The sequence below is a fragment of the Xenopus tropicalis genome, chromosome 2, assembly GCF_000004195.4.
Source record: "Xenopus tropicalis strain Nigerian chromosome 2, UCB_Xtro_10.0, whole genome shotgun sequence".
Classification (NCBI taxonomy): Eukaryota; Metazoa; Chordata; class Amphibia; order Anura; family Pipidae; genus Xenopus; species Xenopus tropicalis.
In genome coordinates this window covers 108,107,465-108,131,925 of record NC_030678.2, presented here as the reverse complement: position 1 = coordinate 108,131,925, position 24,461 = coordinate 108,107,465, and the positions used below count along the sequence as shown (strand labels likewise).

Genomic DNA, 24,461 nt, shown 5'->3' with positions numbered 1-24,461 from the left:
CCGTTATTCAAAAACCACCTGCCATTAGTAGCGCTCTATAGACTAGTTATAAGCTAAGAAGGGACAGAACTCATTCCTGGACTGATTTCATCTTGCTTCTTATTTGGTAAACTTATATCTGTCATGGTGCAGTGCTATGTACAATCACTTAAACTTGATAGATTTGTATATTTTTTCAGCCGTATCAACAATGTTGCATATATGAACACATAATGAGTAACTGTATCTTTTTTTAAGACCTGTATACAACCGAGTGGTTAAGCACTGGTATATCACATGTCGCAAGGGGAAATGTTTGCTATAAACTGAAATTCTAAGGATTAAAGATGATAGATAGAGCTGCTCTTTTACTGATAAACATTAATAGATGCTAATTATCAAAGTCTGACATCTTTATTAATACAAGTCTGTGATACAACTTTATATCCCTAGAATATATCCCTCTATTCTATAATATTGCTATCATATTTTATTTAAGGAAAACTCAGGCATTGTACACCATTTGGCTCCAATCTCCATGCTAACTTAAAAGGAACTGATACTCAAATGTTTGACAGCACAGGATGAATGTTCCTTTTCAATAGCACTATGATTCATACAAAGAGCAGTAGGATGATATTTCTAGCAGATCCCATCACTCGCCATTAGATATACTCCTTGTTAATTTTCCTCTCAATAAAATGATGTGGAGTACCATCAAAATATTTGACTTCTCTTTGAGTGAACATTCATAATTTATCATTTCTAATCTCCTTTTTATAAATGTTTATGGCAGGAAGCCCACAAAAAAGGAAAAATTCTGTATGCCAATGAAGAAGGGTTTAGTAATATCACTTATTAAATTCTGGCAGAGTGTGGAATTTTAACCATAACTATTTCCATTACCTACATGTCAGTATTCACCTGTTGATAACTTATATTTTGCTGGAATTTAGGTTAGCTATAAATAGAAATTAACATTTGGCAAGACAATACATTGCTGAGTTATAGAAAACACACACAATGGAACTGCAAAAGCATAAAACAAGATAAAGAGAATATGTATTTTACAATCATTTACTGCATAAAACATTGAATGTCTGTAAACCAATAGGCTATGCCCATATGCATTGGCCTTAATTAATTATAAAATTCTCTGTATAAATCTCCACATCTGACACAAATTATGATTCAAATGATTTCTGAGCATCAAATTGTCATATGCAACAGTAGTGATATGTATACCCCATTGTGAGAAGATTTGATGTCCCTGGAAAGCCTACATTTAATAGCATATAAACTTTCATGTTCAGGATGTGACCTCTGCACAATATCTCTCATCTTGAATTTTCTCCATTTCCCTTGGACAATGGGCCATATTTCTCAGGACATAGCGGGAACAAACCAGGGTCAAAGACATCAATCTTATGTTTAGCAACAGAGAATGATTGATTTCTACACTATGCCTTCTAAGGATAAATATATAACAATTACTAAGATAAATAATTGCTTCAGTTTTTTGTTCATAAAAAAGCCTATTTGTGTTACGGAATTAGGGGAATCCAGCTGCATTTGCTATATATGTTCTCTATGTATTATATACAATATGTTCTAAGCAATTCCAAGTCTGAAATCCCACTACATTTTATTTACTAAATAATAATAAAACAAAACCCTCAGGCTTTTTAATTAAAAAAAAGCGCAGAAATGGAATGAGAAAGAGTTGGGTGGGGGAAAAGATTAGAAGAGATGTTGATCTTATTAGAAACAGTTAAAGCAACCTACTCGATGGTTCTCAATCTGAGTCTGAACTTTGGGGACATCTCCTCCGATGGGTGCCTGCTGCTTGAGCTCCTCATTCTTCATCTGTAGCCAAGCAAGCAGCTCTTGCAGGGAGACATGCAGTCGTTTCCAATGCTCTGTGCTTGCTTCTAAATGAGACCTGGAAGACATTGCACATCACATTATTGTCACAAGGCAAAATTCACGGCAGATGTAAAACTGGCTTAATAAATAAAACTGACACTTTTCTACAAGAAATAATAGTAAATGTATGCTCTAATTCTTAATCAGCACTTGTTGCAGTTAAAGTGTCTCTTTGCTATTACAATGTTGCAGCAATTAGAATAAATCCCATTAAGAGGAACATAAATTAAATAATCTTATAGGCATCCAGTTTTCATTAGCAAAAGGTCCCTAGGTATAAATATTGATCCCAGTGCATTAACTTCTTAAGATTTGTTTATAAATGATACATTTCATTTAGCTGCTCTTAGTCATGCATGATTATTAGCAACTGGATTGCTTTCATCAAATCTCTCCCTTTCACTATGCTTGTCTATACTCAAAACACTCTTCAGTTACAATTTTATTGATCAGTCATATTAACCAACACAAAACACTGTAGTGTCCTGACCTCTATTGGTGAAGTGGTGCCAACTTAAGGGGGGAAGATAATGGAAGTATTTTGGTGCCATATAAAGCTCTCTTTTTACCACCAGAGGCTATTTGTCTCCCCTGCAGTGTTGGTATCACTTGACAGTGAAAATAAGGGGATTTGATTGCTTACAGAATAGACAACAGCCTTGCATTTAACAAAATTCTCATTTATCAAAGATTGATACAAAAATGTATGTTAGTCTTTGTAGATATTTATCAATTTTTCTCTAATATTTACAACTGAGTTTTTTATACAGAAAAGATGTGAGTTTAAACTTGCTGAGATCCATATCTCACAATATCAGTGCTGAATGGAAATCTTTTCTCTGGCTAATTTTCTAAAGTTGTCAAGAATTTTCAAATTGCTCTTGTCTTATACCTTTTTAAAATATGTTAAGGCACCTCACGCAGGTTTAAAGGGACATTACTGGAGCATGTGGGCGAGATAATGAACCAGAGCACAGGTACACACAGGAACTGTATTCATAAAGTAAAAACTTTTACTTAAGGGTTAACACAGCATCATATATATGACAGCACACTGCAAAATGGTGCCTTGGAGGCCCATTTATGAACATTCTTGTTTTCATGGTTTTAGATGTTTTTTCAACTTTTGACTAAACTCAGTTCTATGAAACCGAAAACCTCTGAAAACATGCAGCAAAGAAATATCTTACCGCTGTATAAAGGACACCTGCCAAGTGGAGTATGGGTAAGTACCTCCCTGAGCATTGGGCCTAGGAGGCGTTGGTATGGAGTGAGGCGCCTGCGGCTGCACGTGATGGCCGGCATGGCAGGGGGCCTGTTCACTCCGGTGGTGTATTCTTTGTGGTGACAAGCATTCCCCAGTTGCTAGTATTTGTTCTAAAGTTTCATGTTATGTAAAATACTGTTTGTATAAATAAAGCTGTGACCTTTACAATCCCATCCTGGACTGTATGTCCATTTATTTAGGGACACTGGGGAAGGGGTAGGGGGGCTAGTTGAAGTGTGCCTAGGCGACTGAAAACATCGACATTGCCCCAGTCATACCTTTACTGTTAAAGTCTATTGGAAACTTGATAATGCAATTACATTTTTTATTTGCTCAATAAAATATGATTTTATTCTAAGCAATAAGATCCAGATAGGCACTCTTGAAGTTAAAGTGGTAGTTTACTTTTAAGTTAACATTCTGGCTGCTGTGGGGGTCAGTGAAATCTAAGGTAACTAATTCAAAAGCTATAGAAAATGACGACCAATCAAAAAGTTGGTAAGAATAGCACATTATATAATATATTTAAAGTTCATGTAAAGGTGAAATACTTAATTAATTTACGTTTTGCTTAGTTAAGTTAAGTTTGACTTTTTAGATATACAATATATATATATGTAGCTGTTAATTTAAATCCAAAATTCAAAAGAAAAACATATTCAGTTAGGATGATATTATTGGTGTGTTACAAACAAAAATATAATATACATTATATAAAAATATCATTATTTTCCTTTTGTTCTGTGTTTCCAAGTGTCTATGATAGCGCATCTGACAATCTTAAATTTTCGATTTAATCCTGACAGGCAACCTGACAACCTTCCATATTTTGTATCACTGGAAACATATTCAATTGGCAACAAAAATTGTATTATTCAGACATGGAGGCAACAGGAACAACCACATTGTTCCCCAACAGTCTTTTTAGATGTATCTTATATAATGGTCCTGTTAAAAGAATCAGAAAGCTCCAGGGTTCTGACTGTGGCTACCTTCACAACTTACAAGGAAATTTGGTCTAAAGAATCTCCATCAATTTGATGCCGAGCTTGAGAAATGAGAAAATTCTGCACACTATATTGGACTTGTAAATAAGCCATGTTGTTTGCATTTGTAACTATATCAGTCTCAAAATCCCGTTTCTAACATGTTTCTAGTCTAACTTAATCAGACTTTTACACTAATGCCATGCCAACAAACACATCTTAGTCATTTCTCAGCCCCCAATATATAACAGCCATTGGGGTTTAATAAATTTTGCTATAGTCAGCAAAAACATTTCAGACATGATACTCTAAATGCATAGACATAGTTCACAGCACAAAAATTAGCTACAATAGGCAAATAGGCTGGTAGCCACACACATCAAAGAATGTGTGTAAAATGGTACAAACTTGTGTGCAACATTGCAAGAAGACCAAAATAAAAAAGCAATGTTGCATTCTGATTGGTTTCACCATGCGTCTATTTATAGTAAATGCTATCACATTGTATTCCATTTAAGATATCTCTCTCTCTGTACGAGCAATGTGTTTTAGTTCAGATGCTAGTAAGAGCTTTTGGGTTTCAGTTATTATCTAAGACATCTTGATACATTTTCCAGATATAACAAATGAATTGTGTGTGACCACAAGGATTCTTTTAATACTCTTTATAGGAAGATCAATGAAAATGGGGCTCAAAGTTGTTTTTCTTAAATTATGCATATAGATCTTAGATTAATTGCGTTATTAAAAAATAAATCTAACATTTATTGGAAATAATAAATATTTATCTTATCAATTTATTTACACATGGTACGTTACCTACTTACATAAAAACAACTCACATGAATGTTTGTTTTATGACACATTATAGAGAGCTTGTCAGGGCATTTACTGTTAAAAAAAATGTATGTTTTTAAAAGACACTCTGGGAATAAAGCTCAGTAAAATTTTATTGAGTCTTTTTCTGGCTGGTTTTAAGATACAATAAATGAAGCAGTTCTATTATGCATGAGAGAAAATGGTGAGGCCAGCATCCTGAAAAACAAGTAGGTACTTGAGAATACAACATGCTTAACGGTCCTAAACTCGCGGAAATCCACCAACAATAATTTTGAAAGAACAAGCATATTTTTATTTATTTTTATATTTAACAAGAATGCAAAACAAGCAAAGCTTTAATATCCCTTAGGGACTCCTTCGCTTATAATGACTAGAGTCTACATCAGCTTATCTTGTGCCGATGTTTGCTCATAATTCATTTTAAACAGAGGCAGTACACATATGCTTCTATCAAAGCATTCTCACCTTTAGAAATATTTTTAAGCCTCATGCAAAATTAGATCTTGTACATTGGGGTGCAGAATTTATAGTTCAAGGGTGAAGGGTCACAATACTGTTGCAGAGTAGGCAAAGTAGAATGCAGGACTGGCCAAACTTTTTTTTAACATATTACTGAAATGATACAAGTAGTACAAATGTAATGAGTTTGGTCTGGGCAGCCATCCTTCAGACCATATACTGTATGATCTTTTTAATGTCCAAACTTTGTGTCTGGAAGTGTGCCCAGATCAAAACCAATACACTGTATTTATATCACTTATCTTGCTTAAATTATATGTAACAAAACTTTAGCCGATTCTGCATCCTACTCAGGCTTAGTGGTATAATCTATTTTATTATTTAGGTAACCCAATATATCCTTTGGGTCACCATGTCATTTAGTACTGCGGCCAATGTGATCACTGATATTTTGCTAGGATCATGGGGCTCATTTATCAACACTGGGCAAATTTGCCTGTGGGCAGTAACCCATAGCAACTAATCAATGATTTGCTGTTTTCAGCCACCTGCAGGTAGAACAATGAATGCAACTGTTTAGTTGCAATGGGATACTGCCCACGGGCAATTTTGATAAATGATATATGATTGTGTCATATATTGCTGGGGACATTTTGTCATGAAAAGCTGGGGTAACTGTGTCATCGATGAGACCGGTACTGGGGTCACTAAGTTATAATATACTAGGGCCATTGAATCATTGATAGGATGATTACTGGGGTCACTGTGTCATAATATAGTAAGACCAGTGGGTAATATATTGCTGGGGCCAGTGTGTCAGTGTGCCATAGCAACCAATAAGCATTTAAATTTGAACGGTCTCCTAAAAATAAAACAAAAATCTGATTGGTTGCTATGGGCAAAACCATCATTGATGTTGGCTTACACAACATCATAAATATGTCCTGTTGTAATGTATGGCTTGCAGAGCAAAAAGCTATATATTTTACCCCTTGACACAAGGTTATAAGAAGAATACAGAATTCACAACGCAAGGAGTATTGTGGAAATGGAAATTATCGAATAATGTAGTCTTGAAGAATGTAGCCTGTGTTGGTGAGGAAGACCATGTAGGGTTGGTTGTGGGTTGGGGCTTTCACAACTTGCATCACTGCTAAGGCTTCCTCTGCGATACTCATGGTCCATTCCCAGGAGACAACATTTGCCATCAGTAATGTTTCTTTTTACCCTAGGGCCTTGAACATTGTCATTCCAAAAGTTTTTTACAGTACACTATTCCTTTTAAACTTGGTCCTTTTTATTAAGTATACTGTATTTCTTCTGTCAGGCATGAATAGGGGAATGAGTACAAGAAGGAAAACATCATATTTCATATTTTTCTCATTACCTGATGTTAAGGGATTTTTTCCTGAGCTCATTCCATCTAATATTCATGTTATCAAGTCGTCTCTGTAACAAGACCCCATCATCTGATCCTTCCAAGGATCTGAGCATTTTCTGTCCATTCTCATCCAAGGAATGAAAAACCTCGGTGTGTCCATCAATTTCCTCTTGCAAGTTCTGTAAGACAGGGATAAAAGCAAACATAATTTTCAAATACTGTAGGAGAGTGCAGAAGCAAATATTTCAAAGGTTTTATAAGAAATAAGGTTCGGCTCACTACAGAATTCACAGAAGGATAATTGACAAATAACAAAGATGTGCTCAGAATTATTACATTATTAATCCCAGTATGATAGCTGAATTTATCTACGAAGAGGCAGTATAATTATATAATTATTTGCATTGCCTTATGATATTATTGGGCAGGAAGTGTGGATCAGTTATCAGTATAACACTGGCTCTATTTTTATTATACTTTGTGATAACTTTTCTATTTTTTTTTTGTTCAGAAAGCTCACAGAACTGTAAAACTGTAAAAACAGCACCCACGTCAGTGCTGATTGGCGCTACCTGAGGGTACTCTGTGACAGAAACATCCATAGCACAACCAACAGGTGCTGTTAGAGGTGTGCTGTATAAGCACTGGCAATAGCAATAGCAGTCCAGAAATTACCTATCCATGGGCTGCTTTGGGCAGCCTTTTTACAGCATACACATAGCAGTGCAACTATTTAAATCTGAAAAGGACTGTATGTTTATAGTAGTATCCATAAAATACATTTACAAAAATTAATATTTTCTATTAGTCTATCTTAGTTTTAACCATGCATAATATCCATAATTTATGGGTTTGGCCAGACAGTGAAACCTAAATAAATAAAAAAAAAACCAAATGTTATAAGCATAAAAACTTTTGTTGTTCTACATGATCAACAGAACTAAGAACAGTTGTACTAAATTTCATTTGAGAATCATATAATATTTATGTATTGTAACATATGTGAGTGTGTCAAGGACACATTTTTGGCCAGCTAGTAGATCTTGTTCATTAATTAAAAAAGATAAATATGTAAAATAATTACAAGCAAAACAAGGCAATAAATCAGCTTAAATATCAAGCATTTTACTGCTCTATCATCTGTTGTGTTGTTTATTACAGTGTTTCTTTACTATTATCCCATCCCATCTTTAGCTTCTATTGGTATGCATCAAAAGTTGATATTTATCTCAATACAATGTCTCAGTTAAAATACCCAATTAGTAATAGCTCTGTGAGAAATAATTTACTTTACAATTGTAAAAGTATACATATTTTACGTTCACGCTAAAATCATTTTACGAGCAAATTTCAATTCATATTAATCATTTGTTACAAGTAACAGAGAATAGCATTGTTATTTGTTAAAAACACACAAACACAAAAACTGGTTAGAGCGATTATGTCTTATACAGTTCTGACCTTTACATTATATTTCTTCCTGTGCAACATTGCTTTGAGGTTCCTATCATCAGTTGTTACAGATCATCACAGTTGAAGCAAATCTAAAATCCCAAACCATGTTACGTTATCTTCTCCAAACCATTTCCTAACACTAGATTTGAAGTGCAAAAAAATCTCAAAACAAACAGCCACTTTGTATTGTAGCAATATACTGGTCACCTCCCTGTTGTAGGGTGAGTTCAACAGTATAGAGTACAGTTTGTAAGGGCAGCATTAATTCTTTTTAACCATTTGATAAATGGCAGTATAAAGTGGTGATCATACAGGGTATTGTTCATTTCTGCATTGCAGGCTTGGACTTTAGCTAATGAGTTAACATCACAAGATATAACAAGAGCATAGTTGTATCTCAACCCTCCCCTGTGAAATACATGTGCCAATTTCTGCCAAGGAACATTTTTTCACAGGCTGACTGGCATTCCTCTCTGCCTACACTCTGAATAGAATCTTTGTGCATTTACACAACCGTTTAATTTGTATGCTTCTATTTGGGAGCTGTTTTTTCCATGTCTTTTTTTATTACTGGCATATATTTGCAGTTTTAAAGTTGTAATGCATGCACCAGTTTTTACAGAGTTTTAAATAATTATAATGTTAATATAATATATTCATATATAATATATTACCATTATAATGTCTACCCTATATTAACCCTTTCCCTGCTGCATATTCATAAGGCTCTGGGAATAGCTCATTACCAGTAAAATCACTTTTCCCATTGGCTTTTAAATAAGCCAGAAAATAATACTACATTGTCTGCAGACCATTTACTCTTTGGTCATCAATGTAGACTCTTCATAGGGTTAAAACAGTTCTTCTGTTCTTAATTATACAGTATGTATCTGCACCTTAAACATTGTGGTTAGTATTGCTGCATACTGAGGTCCCAACTGATGGGACTGGCCATTTAACATGGCCAAAGGTAGTGAATAGTGGATCAATCTCCTATTTTTCACCTTGCCAACAAATGTGTCAATGTTACCTCACTTGATATGGATTTAAATAATACGGCTTTCCTTAAAGTAAGGATACCCTTCCTATGCTGCTGGAAAAAATTGCTTGTCTATGGAATAGACAAAAATGTAAAGGACCTGTTATCCAGAATGCTCGGGGCCTCTCCATTATTTGGATCTCCATATCTTAAGTCTACTAAAAATCATTTAAAGATTAAATAAACCTGAAAGGATTGTTTTGCCTCCAACAGGAATTAATATCTTTCTAATTAAGTAGGGATCAAATACAAGGTACTATTTTGTCATTACAGCGAAAAAGGAAATATGTATTAACAATTGTAATTATCTGAATAGAATGGAGTCTATAGAAGATGGCCCCCTGTAATTTAGAACTTTCTAGATCAGTGCTGTCCAACTCCTGTGGTACCGAGAGCTGGAATTTTTCCAGCCTACGTGGTGGAGGGCCAATAATGGAAGCCAGTTTTGACCACCCCCCTTTTTAAACCACACCCACTTGAAACCACACCCCTGTTATCACATGACCATACCCATATTAATGGTTGTAGTACAGCAAAAACCTGCCATACTCTGCCTTCCCTACCCTGCCTGTGTGTGCCATCCTCTGCCTGCCCTATGCTGCCTGTGTGCCATACTCTGCCTGCCCTACCCTGCCTGTGTGTGCGCCATACTCTGTCTTTCCTACCCTGCTTGTGTGTGCCATACTCTGTCTGCCCTATGCTGCCTGTGTGTACCATACTCTGTCTTTCCTACCCTGCCTGCGTGTGCCATACTCTGTCTACCCTATGCTGCCTGTGTGTGCCATACTCTGCCTGCCCTATGCTGCCTGTGTGTACCATACTCTGCCTGCCCTATGCTGCCTGTGTGTGCCATACTCTGCCTGCCCTATCCTGCCTTTGTGTGCCATACTCTGCCTGCCCTATGCTGCCTGTGTGTAGGGCACACACATGCAGTATACAGTGACACAATGCTGGCACTGCTCCTGCAGTCTGCACAATAACTACATATTAAAAAATGTTTTAATTGCAGTACCACCTCAGTATATGTTCTGTTTGTAGTGTGCAGGGTTTATTTGTGGGTTTCTACTGCTCCTACAGTCTGTCTGAGGTGTGAACAGGGGAACAATGTGGGTGATTACAGCCTGAGCCAGAGGTGCGAACAATGCAGGGGGTGAACAATATAGGGATTAAAAGGTGTGAACAACATAGGGGATTACATTTTTAAACAAAAATTAATTTACAGCCTGAATCTGAGTTGTGAACCATGCGGGGGGGGGGGGGGGTAGTTAATCACAGTACTGATACCATTTAAAGCTTACACAAGAGTGAGCCATCAAAGCAGCCAGACAGGTGGGGGACCACACAGGAGGGGCCCCCAGTTGGACAGCACTGTTCTAGATAATGCGTTTCTGGATAACGGATCCCATACCTATACTGAACTATATATTTGCTCATATCCCCTTTAAGACTTCTTATTCTTAGTGAGAATAACGTTACTTTGTCAAAGCTTTTATTGTAAGTTAGCTCTCTGTATACAGTATATTGCTTTAATATTTTGCTTCCAGTACATGGAAGTGATAAACGTTAATGTTTTTTTAGAATTTCAATGTATTCCCTTTTTAAAGCATAGAAGGTTTTAACCTTTCTGGTATGGCATGGTTTCCAGGCAGAATACACTCAGTGAGTGTATTTTATGGGCTGCATTTTAAATGGGTCTGTTGGTTTAACTGGGTACAAGGTTTAACAGGCTACAACAGAAAAAAACCTGCCCAATACTAATGGAGAGCTGTGTGCCCAACACAATTTCTCTTTTATCTGACAGAAGAGAGATGCATTTGGGATAAAAACATTTTTTCAGTTTATGTGCTAAATATTTGCAGTTATTCTAAAATGTACCCAGATATTCCTAGTTAGCACAAGCTACTTTGCCACAATGCACTTTTGTCAAAAATATACATTTATTTGAAAATCAAGCTATCTTCTACATTCAAAAATGACATGCATAGCTAATCCCCATGAAAAGTAATTAAAGTAAATATGAACTTGCACTTAATTTAATAGGCACCTGCACTAGAAATATACAATTTGAACATAAGGTGCCCATACACAAGCTGACTTTTACAGTATCCAATTGAAAGGCCTACAGAGAAACAGATAGGTATGAATGTGTACACATGAATTGCTACATCTTATTTTTCTGTTTGTTTGACCCAGTGACCACAGCTACAGGTCCTCCTAACTTCCTCACCTGCTAATACACCACAAACAACCCAAACTGGATGTGTCTGGAGAGTTTAATTTAGATCAAATATGGGTGCATATTGGTGGACAACAAACAGGAACTGCTTCTGTCAACAGTCATTTTGAATCAAGCTGATCGAATTTTGAATATATTAGTTTAAGCAGTGTAGAACTTTTACTGTATGGAACTGAAAATCTATTGACATACGTATTAAAATAAGATGAGTAGCCAAACCCATTGTATTTAATGTTTTTAGGGTGGAACTGTTCTTACTGTCTCTCACTATGTTTAATGTACTTTGGTTGTCACTACTTCTGTCCCTCACTAAGTAATGTATTTGGGATCTGGAGTTATTCTTATAAAAGTCAATGTACCATTATTTCCAATTGTACACTGTGGGGCTGATTTACTAATCCACGAATCCGAATGGGAAAAATTTGGATTGGAAAACGAACATTTTGCGACTTTTTCATATCTTTTGCGACTTTTTCGTAGCCGTTACGACTTGCGTGAATTGTCACGACTTTCGTATTGAGCGCTCGAAAAAGTCGCAAAATACCGATCATTACGAAAAAAACGCATTCGGACGCTTTTTGGACGTTCGTGGATTAGTAAATGTGCCCCTGTGTGTATATATCCTTTACTGTACAAGCTTATTAAGACTAATGTGACATGTGGCAGTTTTTCCACAGTGTATTTTAGCTGGCAGAGAAATGCCTGAAGCCACCCTAAATTATTGTGGAGCAGTATAAGCAATTTTGCCTGTTTTCCCACTCACTAAAATCTAGGACAGTACCAGGAGTGCTAGTAGCCCATCAGTTTAGGCTAAATCCTTCAACATAGGTGTCAGCGAGCTGCTATCTTGTTACCTGCCCATTACCTGCCCATTGTGCTTTTTAGAAACATATTTCAATGCAGGATTCTGCTGGAGAAGCTCTATTAACTGATGTGTTTTGGAAAAAATAGGTTTTCCCATGACAGTATTCCTATAACTTCCCCTACTGCTGTGGAAGTTCTGATTCTGTCACCTATGTCCTATATGAGGATTTCTCCAACAGGCCTTGGGACCATATGTCCAGTTCCTGCAAAGTGTATATAAGGGAAAGGCGCACATTTTCTTCATCATAATAGGAGGTGAATCTGTCAGAGGGCCTGAAGTGGAGACCATATGCCCAGTTCCTGCAAAGTGTATATAAGGGAAAGGCGCACATTTTCTTCATCATAATAGGAGGTGAATCTGTCAGAGGGCCTGAAGTGGAGATAGGCCTCAGTGCAGTAGTCTAACACCAAACCATATGGTAGCCATTCCTTAGTAAAGTTGGGGTACAGGGAGCATATAAGCAAGACTTAACAAGTGACAGACTAGCATCCTGTCATACAACTACTTGGGGTATAAGATAGTAAGGCGTAGCAAGAGCAGTCGTGTGCTTTACTAAGAAGTAGTATGGTTAGTGATCCCCCAGGCAACACCTTAATAGTCTAGGAACCACAGCAGGAAAGGGAATCTATTGAGACTATGGGGCCGATTCACTAAAGTGCGATAACGCTTATCGCATGCTTTTTTGCATTAAAAAGATGTGATAAATAAGTAACGACTCATCAAAGTCATTTCGCATGCGTTAAAATGCATATCGCGTTATTTTCCTTGCATTGCGTTAATTCTCGCATAGATATAATACTAACACATGATTCACAAACACATATGAAGCGTTAAACGTGCTAAATATCGCATTAGTCTGTGCGAAAATTAAAGAAAATTGTGGTTTCTGAGCTTTTGGCAACACAATATGGACTTTACAGTGGGATTTTTTCAAGTATGTGTTAGCCCTAGAGTGATGCATCCTGCAGTTTTCAGGGAAATGGTATTTTTCAGAAAAGTAGCTTTCCAAAAGTAATGCTTACGTACGTTAAATCGTGCGCTAATATAGCAAACAAAAAAATATAGCTCGCAGCAGGAAATAACGTACACAGCGGGAAATAACGCAAGAAAAACGCTCATCGCGAGTTAAATAACGAAAAGAACATTGCATCTAAATTATGATGCCTGTCCTTTTAGTGAATCATGCGTTAAGTCGCAAAAAATAAGCGATAACATTTTTAACGCATGCTATAAATATCGCTCTTTTTAACACACTTTAGTGAATCGGCCCCTATTTCTCATTCCTAAGGGGAGTCCACTGGACAGGATTATAGAGCATTGCCGTGTCCAAACTGTCTCCAACCTGGATGACTATGTGAATACTAAATACTGTCTAAAATTGTATTGCATTTTCTATGCATCAGCAATTATTGTACAAATATATGTACAATATTGTTAAAAAAACACCTTTAGTTTTGATTAACACTTCAGTTCATGGTTAAATAACACTTGTGTTTATATCTTATATTCTTTATATTGATATTATCTATTCTAGAGTTAGAGTTTTTTTGCTGAGAGAGAGGGTTGCAATATAACAATGCTCTACTGTTGAGCAGCTTTGGTTTTGAAGGGAATTCATTCGACCCCCGCCTTCTGCCTGTTATACTTTTTTATTTTTAAAATCAGCAGCAAAATGGATGCAGTTAATAATCTAATGCTGACCTATTAAAATAGGCAAAAAGCTTCAGGCAGAAAAGAGCTGCAAATGGAATATGAACCTACGGAAAGAACAATCACCATTTTTGAAAAGGACAGTAGGAGTAATGAGAGTTTATGCACTTATTGCCAGATAGGAAATTGTTAGCTCCACAAATTATAACAGCAGAGCAAATTTCTATGCTGTGGCAATTGATGCACTTGCACTTTGACTTTAAATCATATTTCTGCTGTCAGAAGTGATGGAATCAAATAAAACTGCATTAACTTCTCTGTTTAGAGAAAAAGGGCTTCTGTGACAGGCATTACATTAAAAGTCCATCATTTGGCACTCTTTATAGGAAACGCAAGCTATGTAATTAGTGATAGAGAATCCATACACATACTTGTAAAATAGGCTTGCTGCTAGAAATCTGTGTGAGGGCCAAACAGCTTGCTAGCTGCATGTGTTCTCATAACTAAAGTGAGGTTTCAGAATCAGGATCATGTGTTAGTGTGCAGCCTGTGCACACTAGCAATGTGCATTTACTAGAGGAAGCTTTGATCTGACAAACTTTAATAGAAAGCTCCCATAAGATGGCACTATGGGTCTGTAGAGCTGGTTTAATGATTAATAGGATTTTAATTAGTGATGAGTTTTCCAAAATTTCAACAAATGCATTGGACTCAGTGGGTGTCTTTCTGCTTCATTTTATCTTGCACCAAATGCATTCAAGTCAATAGGTGTTTTTTTCTCCATGTTTTTTGTCAAGCCAAATGCATTGAGGTCAATGGGTGTTTTTTCTCTTGTTCTTTTCTAGCACACAATTTTTCAGCTATACAAAGCACATGGTGAAATTCTAGCTCAACTTTTTCCCCACTTGGGAAAACGCAAATCCCACAGCAAAATGTGCTCTTCAGTAATTTTAGGTACAATGTCTCAGTAATTAGCACTTCTGCCAAAAAGCACTGGGATCCCAGTGGATCCCATGTTGTGTTCCACCTTTGTTTGGCACTTACATAAATGTGTTAGTACAGCCTCATAAAGAAGAATGGGTTGCATTTCTTTCTGTGCTCCCCTGCTCTGGAATGCAGGAGAACAGCACCAAAGGGCAGCACAGGAAAAAACGCTAGTAAGAGCCCTTCGATACCAGCAGTGTCTCTAATATCTAATACAGTACCCTGTATCAGACATTGAAAACTCATCTGTTTTGGCGTTAAGATTGTAAGCCCTATGGGGTGTTATTCACTAAGCCTGAAAATTTCTATTACAGAAATATTTAAAATTAGTAGAACTAGGAATAATACCAAAATGATAAAGGCAGCAGAACTTATCATCAATGTTTGCAGTCAGTCAAAATCTTTGAAAACAGCAATGGCAAACAGGAACAAAATTGCCAATCAGTGTGCAAAGCTTGCGAAGGATGGGGAGACTGACCTTAAAACATAAACACCACTGCTGAATATGCTTTCTAATACAATTTATTTTATGGAAAGGCAAAAGAGGTTGTTATCCTTACCGCTTGTCTAGGGAACAGATAGGGGTTGTATCATAAGTGAATCAGTGTGGATACCAAAAGTAGCCAATCAGCAATTACTTCTGATCAGGTTGGTTTCTGTAAGCAACAGTACCATTGCAATAAAGCACCATGTTAAAACATCATCAATTTAAAGGTTTTGTAATTTTATCAGTACGTTTTGTGTTAATAATATGGCACTGAAAAACAATGATCAAGCCTCAACATCTTTTTCTTGTATTAAATGCACAGGCGTGAGATATTTCATAATATTCATGAATTCACCTAGCCAAGTAACCAGTGCCACGGCCTACTCAAGTGTTTGCGTGACTGGAATTCATGCAAATTATTTCATTAGAAAAAAACAAAGAATTTCTATTGCAGATATGAGTCCATGAATATTAAAATAGATGATCTAAAATTCAGTCTTGAAGAGGATAAAAGGTATGTACTCTGCAGGGAAGCCAATACTGACAAGTAAGAACTGAAAGGAAAGAATTGCAACACTGATCACTGCAAATCCAGGTAACACTTGCTGTTGTTTCAGATCCATAAATGGAAAAGTGGAGCCACTTACAAAGCGGCAGTATACTTGCCAAAGGAAAAGACGTGATAATACTAAGGGATATTTTCAAGTCTCTTTGATGCAATGGAAAGGGCATGCAGGGGCAGTGTTTCTCTGGAGTTTTACTCTCTTCAGAATAATAATATAAAAACATTCTTTTTCATTCAAAACCAAACGCGCATAGCATGGATATTGTAGCTCCAAATACTGCTGTCGTGTCGGTAGCAAAATAGTAGTTGTAATGGAACACGTTTTTCTTTATACAGTGCTTCCTAGATGTAAGTTTAGGTTGGGGGACACAGCCAAACTATAATTATTAAGAGTGGGGAGTCAAGACAAGGGTGGTATTATAGAAATGAAGGGTATAGTATTTTGTGCACATGCAACAGGATCAAACCCTGGAATTAAAGGTGGTGGTATTAGTACTGATGAAATGTGCAGTATTACATATAATTACATTATGTGTGTCAGGATGGATGTTGGCAACATAATATGAGTATGGATTAAATTGATGTTGATGTTATAAAGATGGAGTACAAACATTGGCAGTTCTTGAAAGTGTTTCATGTGGAAACTGGTGCACCTCTATTAAAGCTGATATTTGATCTGGGCACAGTATATAATAGATTTCTTGTTGATTTTATAGTTTTATATGCTGGTTTTATACAATTACTTTATCCCCTGCTACCACTGGCATGTATTTTACTGATAGTATTACCTAATGTAGCATAGTTGTTAAATCAAGCTTCATACTATAACTAAAATATTTTCAATGGGTTTAATCTAGTCCTCTTGGAAAGGAGGCGAAATGCATAGGAGCAGAAATGCATAGGCGTAGGAGAGTAGCGTAGGCATGCAATCTGGAACGAGGCCAAAGTTAGACACCAAGAGATGCTGGTAACACTATGCTCTGCACTCATTACTCATTATAAAGAGGCAAATAACTGGACTTGATGAGAATAAAAAATCATCTTGAAAGTGGGGATTGAAAGTGTTTTTGTTCTATGAATAAAATAAGCAAATGTATACTTTTACTGAAGGGCTTTCACTTGCATAAAGAAAAAACTCATTATCCAGTCCAGAACTTGCTGATCAATCTTGCTGTGAATGCAAAATGTTTTATTATTCAGACAGATGTTAAGGTGCAATTTAGTGATGCTTTTTGTATATTTGTTTTTATACTGCTTTTAAATAGAATAAATAAATAAAAGCGTTTCTCTTCCAAGGATTTTTTCAAGAATTTTGTTTTCTGCTCTAAAGCACAATGTTGCTTAACCAAACTATATTCTTTATTTGCTAAGCAATGTCCCAGCATACTTTAACATATTATCAAGGGTTGAAGTGTGCTGGGTGCTGGAGTCCAGCAACATCACAGTTGCTTTAAAAGCTTCCAGCGTCAATAACATTGATAATGCAAAAGAATCTTCCAATGAAAATCCCCCATGATCCGTGTAAATCTGGTTTAATGGCTTTGTTCCTGCAACTGGACCTGGAAGCTTTAAACCAATTTTTCCTATCGCATAACAACTAAACAGCAGTGTGTCCTTTCATCTGATATTTGATTGCGGTGTAATATCATAAAGCCACAATTACAGAATAATCACCATATGTAAGATAACAGCAAGATGACTCACACAGTGCTGGTAAGTAGCGGTCTCACTAGGGAATTATCTTGCATCTGTAATTATGTTTTTTTAGTCTATTTTCCTTAATAATCTATAAACATTTGGTCAATTATGTAAGAAAACCAGGGTCATCAGTAGGACAGTTTTGTGGAGGATTAGGGTCTCTTTAGAATACACAACAGTGGACTTGAACATCTATGTAATCCAGTATTTGATAGTAACAGGATTTTATTCTTTCTGCAAAAAGGAATTACATTTAAAGAATAAAATGACATGACAGATTGCAGCTCTGGGAGCAGGACCTCTATATATTGCATAGATGTTGCCAAAGTTCAGCAAGTGCATTTTCTTTGCAAAGAAGTACTAAGGAGAAACAATAGCCTATGAGAAAGCAGTTCTAATGTGTAGCGCTGGCTCCTACTGAGAGCCCAGGCACAATGCGCTGAGATGGCTGCCTACAACCCAATATTACAACTACAATTTACAACTACAATTTTAAATGGTAGAGTGAATTATTTGCAATGTGATCTGTGCAATATGGTAATAAAAAAACTATACTATAAAAATCACAATAGAATCACTTTAAAGTATGCAATGAACGAATAGACTTAACACTGAGAAAGTGCTTTTATGCAGTCTCTTGCACTGACCTGTAACAGGGGGTCTGTTACAGGTTCTTGAATATAATTAGTGTTACAGAGATACTGAACCTCTAGGTAATGAAATACAGAATTTCTAGCTGCATTCATTTTAGTTCTCCTTTAAGATGCCTTACATAATTTTTTATAAATGTAACATTCTGAAAAGATCTAGTAATAATTTATATTTTTTACATAATTTAAAAGTGTCAAATTCCCACTAATTCTTTTTCCTTTTATATTTGCCTCTTTGTATTTGTCTAATTAAAATATGAGAGAATATGAGAGTTGAATATTTAATTACTCTATTTCATTGTTTTGTAAAGGCCATTTAGATTGTGCTGGCGCATTCTGTCTTGCGCAACACCTGCATTGTTCTTATGATTATAGCCAAAACCTTCATTTTCCTGTCCTTTAATTGTAAAATACAAACAGAACAGACTTACAGACCAAAGAGGCACGGTGTGTGTCAAAGGCATAGTGACCAGTCAAAAAAAATGACCATAAAGCAGGTATGCCAAATTAAATTTGCTTGGTGCCTGCACACAGTGTCGGATTGGGACCCCAGGGGTCCACCAGAAAACCTTAGACCATGGGCCCACTCTCCAAACTAATTTTCCTCCTTTCCTCACTCAACCACTTTATTCTCCAAGTCTCTTTTATTTACATGCTAGCATCTATTTCTCCTCTTTGTTCCCATTCAGAAATGGGTAATAAGCATGAAACAGGCCAAATGGTCAGGAGCAGGAGGGCCACTGACACCTGGGCCCACCGGGAGTTTTCCTGGTATCCTGGTGGGCCAGTCCGACACTGCCTGCACAGAATTATATAAATCAATGATTTCTGCTATTGGTATGGTATGACCCTGGACTTTGCATGAAACATTATCTGAAATAAAATTATGTTCACATTCAATATAGTTCCTTCAAATGGCATATAGTTATAAAGGAGGGAAAGCCACAGTGAAATAGTTTTTGTTACTTTGGATAGCTGATACAGTATATGTATTGGTAGTCTTGTCAGTTTCAGCTTACACCTAACTGAACAAGTTCAATGGAACCATTGTGATTGGATGTCTGTGACTGTACTACCATCAAGAGTTTGAACTGAAGAAGCCACTCGGATGAGTGGTGAAACATTTTCAAGAAATAACTCAGAAAAGTCCAGTTGTTTTAGACTTAATTCTACTAGATACTGTATATCATGACCTGGATGAATGAGAATCTTCATAGACATATTGGTAGCCTTGTTCAAAAAGGAAGTAAGCACCATCAGTGGTATTGGTCTAATATTTTTCAGATCATTATTATAGTTATTCAGAACTAATGGTCTAATGGTCTAAAGGGAGAGAAGAAGGTGAAATAAATAAACCTAAAAAATTATATTGAACAATAAGTCCTGTAGGAAAAATCCTAAAAGTATACATTTGTTATGAGCAAAAATGTGGAAAGAGGATTAGTAAAGAATAAAACTTTAACCATAATGAAAAGTTTCATATTTTCTTCCTCAGGCATTTGGCCCTGATACAGTGGGTAATGTCTGTCTTAGAGGTCAATAGCATCATGATTGCTTATGTCCATTATCTCAGTTACATTTGCACAGAAGCATTAGATAGGGGTTGCCACATATACCAAGGAAAATTAATGTAAAATCAATATGATGTCCTAATAAAGTAATATCCTTTTAATAAGAATAGAATAAAGTAACAAGACAATAGCCAGGATTCACAAAATTAAAATCCAACAAACGTTATGTACGGAAAAAGAAATTTGCAAGTCCAATCACATTTATCGATAGAGCACTTATAAGAAGTGTCAGATATAGTGTTTATCTGTTAGCATAAAAGATCAAATGAAAGTTACTGCAATTTGACTTGTGCTTCATTTACTCTGCCTTTTTTCGAAATTTATATCTCCCTGGAGTACATAGTAGCAAGTGTTTGACTCATTGCTAGGCAACTGGCAATAAATGACTGTGACCATTATGACTACCCTAATTGGCCATGCTAAACAGAATGAACCACAACTCATTGGTAGCCAGCAAATCTGCTTATACTGCCCCATTGCACGGTTTCTGGCTAGGATTCAGTCCTATGTTGATGACTTACATTGTCATATGGTATATTATGTTGATTATTAATTGGGCTTTTGCACAGAGGCCAGTACTATGCACACTATAAATCACAGAATGTGACACTGGATGTTCCATTCAAACATCAAGAAGTCATTGGCTGTACTCAGACATAATCTATCTAATAATCTAAAAATACTCTAATTTGTGCTAATCATCATTCCTCAACGTTCATAAAAATATAATATCCCATGTCTAACCCAGAGAACAAGAAGACGTAATAGTTCATTCAAACAAGAAGAGAGTAAATAATAAAAAAAAGGTCAAAAGTGTACACACAGTTTACTTTGAAAGGAAACTGAAAAGGAAAACCATCTTTCATACTCTTTTAATACTTGTTATACCCAAGGAAAAGCCAAACCACCTAATAGAACGAGAATGAAATGCAGTATTTCACAATCTCCTCGATTTCTGCCCTTGAAGACACATGTGTAATGGTAATCTCTGATTCCAAAGTAACCCAAGGGGTAAAGACACACAGAGCTACTAGTAGCAGCTTCTTTTTCAAGGCTACTAAACTCTAGAAAATACCCTGCCATGGACAATACTGAGAACTGCCTCTGCTAAAACACACGTACAGCTATCAGTAAATGATCCGCATTGTCTATTTTAGCAGCCATGACAAGTAGCTGCTACTAGTAGCTCTGTGTGTATTTACCCAAACACAGCAATAAGTCCAAAGTGGTTACATTGATTCTGCTAACAATTGCACAGATATCTAATTCTAAAGGCAATTTCCTTACAAGTGGTTCAAGGTGTCCCACCGAAACATACCTCAAAGGAACATGTATTAAGTGTATTATATGGTGTCTTTATCATTATATTTGATGGACATTTATGAGTACCAGGAAAATTTTTCAAGACTCTGGAAGGTGAGATCACATTACTTTATGTTGATTTGGGATGATTCTTAAATTACCATTTTAACTTGAGCATTTTATTATATAAGGTTGCACTACATATGACTGCGGAGAATTAAAGAAGAACTAAACCCCCCACAGACAAAAGCCCCCATCCACTGGCATCTAATGAGCCACCTCCCTGCTCCCTGTCCACTCTAGTCTATTTCAGTGAACAGTATCTAGCAGGTGCCATTTTCGGAATCCTTGTGTTCTCTTTGGATCAGTTCGGCGCCACAGAGCTTGCTGGCACATGCGCAGCTGAAGGTAATCTCGAGTATCTTTAACTGTGTATGCACCAGCAAGCTCCTTGTAGCCTAACTTATCTAAAGAAAAGAAGATTCAGAAGAAGGTGCCTCCTAGCTCCAGTGCACAGTTCTGCTTGTCTGGGTCAGCATTACTATCAGTGACACTGTTCACTGAAAGTCTTTGTGGGGAGGGAGCAATGAGGAGGCTCAGTGGATGTGGGATTTTGTCTGGGGTTAGTTCTCTTTTAACATTTTATATATTTTTTTGTTGTACACGTACATGTTGGATCTATTTTTGAGTGCTGTTTTTAGTGTGTTTTATTAATCTTATTCTTCTTTTTTTACCAACAAAAAGAAGTGTTAAGGCATTAAATTCATGTATTATGTTTATTTAGTGTTTTTATTTTACAGCTGAAATATGCACTGTCAATACAAGCGTATGAATTCCTATATTCCACCAACTCAGCTCAGTCATTGAAACCAAGTAATGTTGCACCACCTTCCAGCACTTTAATCCAGCAGTGTAATTGCCCAACACACATGAATGATTCTAACTCTTTTATTTCAAAAGTGGTAAAAGAATTGCAGTGTTAAAAGGACATCGTTGTCAGCTGGAAAATTTGCTTCCGCACACCCAGGCTGCCAAGGTCTCGGTATAGCTGTGCCGGGTCCCACAGTCTAATTTTGAATTTGCCTGGTCCTTTTAGTTCCACACACATCCCACTGCTTCCAATTAGTGCTGATTTTCTCTTGCAGCAAGCAGTCAGAAGGCCAGAACAGCACAACTGAGAACTAAGAATGAGAGAGAACTCTCGAGGATGAAGAAAATAAAATCCAATTTTCCAACCAGCTAACTGAACAAAATGAGACTTATGGCTTGAATCCTGGTTCAGAAACACTGATATGGTAATTAAACTGATTAGACTGAACTTTACGTCTCTCTTGGTTCTGGTTATGCAGTGTAATGCATGGATGGAAATTTAACCTCCTCATGTTAATACTTTTTATTCAGTTTAGCCTATTGGTATTGTACAAATAACCTAGTAAACGATTGTTAAATGGATTTTTGTTTTAAAGCGATCCTATCATGACATGATTACCCCTTTTTGTTATACAGTTTAAATGACCAGTAACTCCAAAAAATGTATTTTCATATGCATTTAAATATAATATACTGTTACCTTGAAATTCAAAAAATTGTATAGCCATGGTATCAGCTGTTCAAGCTGAATATTACAAAAGACACATTTACATAGCAGATAACAAATACAATGTTGAATGCGATAGGTTTAGTTCTTACACTGGAAGATAAACTGGGGCCAAATGTCTTTTATGGATCTTTACAGGACTGTAGAATAAAAACATATCTCAAATAAAATAGGAGTAAAATAAAAAGTATTATTAACATGCACTTAATGTTTTGTTATTGTTCTGTGATATACAGCAGAGGCCCTGCCATAAAGCAAGACTCAAGGCTTCAGTTTTTTTAGTTGCTTCTGTTGTTTGCCAGAAAGGAATAAGAAACCGAGCTTGAGTACTAGGAAATGGATTTCCCCATGCAAGAAAAAAATGGGAGAATCCGTTCGAGCAGTAAAGAAATATATTTCCCCCTAATACTTCACTACTTTATGCAATTTTAAACATTGTTTTGGGGTAAATGTGTTTGTGTTCTGCCGAGTTCTTCAAAAAGAAAACGTCAAAAATGCATACGTATTATAATTATAATGCTCATTTACCATAGCACTGTACTAAAAACTGAAGATAAAATCAACACATGTAGCATAAAATGGCAGCAATTGATTAATAACAGAAAACAACATTTTTTATTTATCATCCTTATTTAAAAGGAATAATAGAAAATATTCCAAATTATAGATTATCAAGACCAATTTATTTTAAAATGGGAAAGAAAGGTACTTACATATAACTTGCATCTCAAACCCATGGGTGCTTATGATCCTCCTGCCATCTAAGACAGCAGAACCAGTGCCCCTCAGTAACTAGTGCAGAGTGTGTGGTTGTAAAATCTATATTAAAAGAAACAGAAACTTGCCTCTTAAAGTGGCTTAAATTGCCAGCTAATGCAAGGTTCATGCCTTGCCACTTGGCAGAGCCCTGCTTAAATCTGTGTTATAATAGATACATTAGGCACGTTTGGCATACTGAGTCTTGCTGAGGCTCACAAGGCATTGAAAATGATATTTAAAACAGGACATCTAGTGTAAGAAGCAGGCAAGAAAACAATGTCTTCTCTTCTACTCCAGTTCAGTTTCATTCATCATCTAATGCTTTAAAGTAGACAATAAGCCATATTTCCTAATGAGCAACAATGCTCTAAAGAGCCATAACAGATACAAAAACATATTTGTTTGCTTAATTGTCAGGTTTTCCCCGTATCCTACATACTTGCTGTCTCCAATAAACTGGATATCAAAATAAATGTGTCTTAGGAAGATTGTACTGTACACCAGGGTGTATTAAGCCTCTTTAGCATCAGAGGTTAGCTATAGAGGTGAATGTAACCAGGATAAATGGTGTGACTTTATTTCAAGACAGAAACAGGTTTATGTAAACCCCACACAGAAGAGTAAACCTGCCTGTTTCAGTTCAGACTTTCAACCAAACAAGCTAGTGAAATGCTACAAGGATGTAAATAAAATGGATATGTGATATGCCCATACATTGTCCCAAAATATTATTAATATTATTATTAATATTATTATTACCAGTTC

The 24,461-nt window shown here is 36.2% G+C and overlaps 1 protein-coding gene across 3 annotated transcripts in view; it reads right to left on the bottom strand.

Annotated features, from left to right (window-relative positions):
* The window catches only part of dmd.3 (LOC105946662), a 1,093,908-nt gene that overhangs the window by 278,517 nt on the left and 790,930 nt on the right, over positions 1-24,461 (bottom strand). For all 3 annotated transcript variants that reach the window (XM_031897001.1, XM_031896997.1, XM_031896998.1), the window contains 2 exons: positions 6,845-7,017; positions 1,765-1,921 (listed from right to left, as the gene is read on the bottom strand). In XM_031897001.1, the coding sequence (XP_031752861.1) occupies positions 1,765-1,921; positions 6,845-7,017 (330 nt within the window). The remainder of the gene's footprint in view (positions 1-1,764; positions 1,922-6,844; positions 7,018-24,461) is intronic.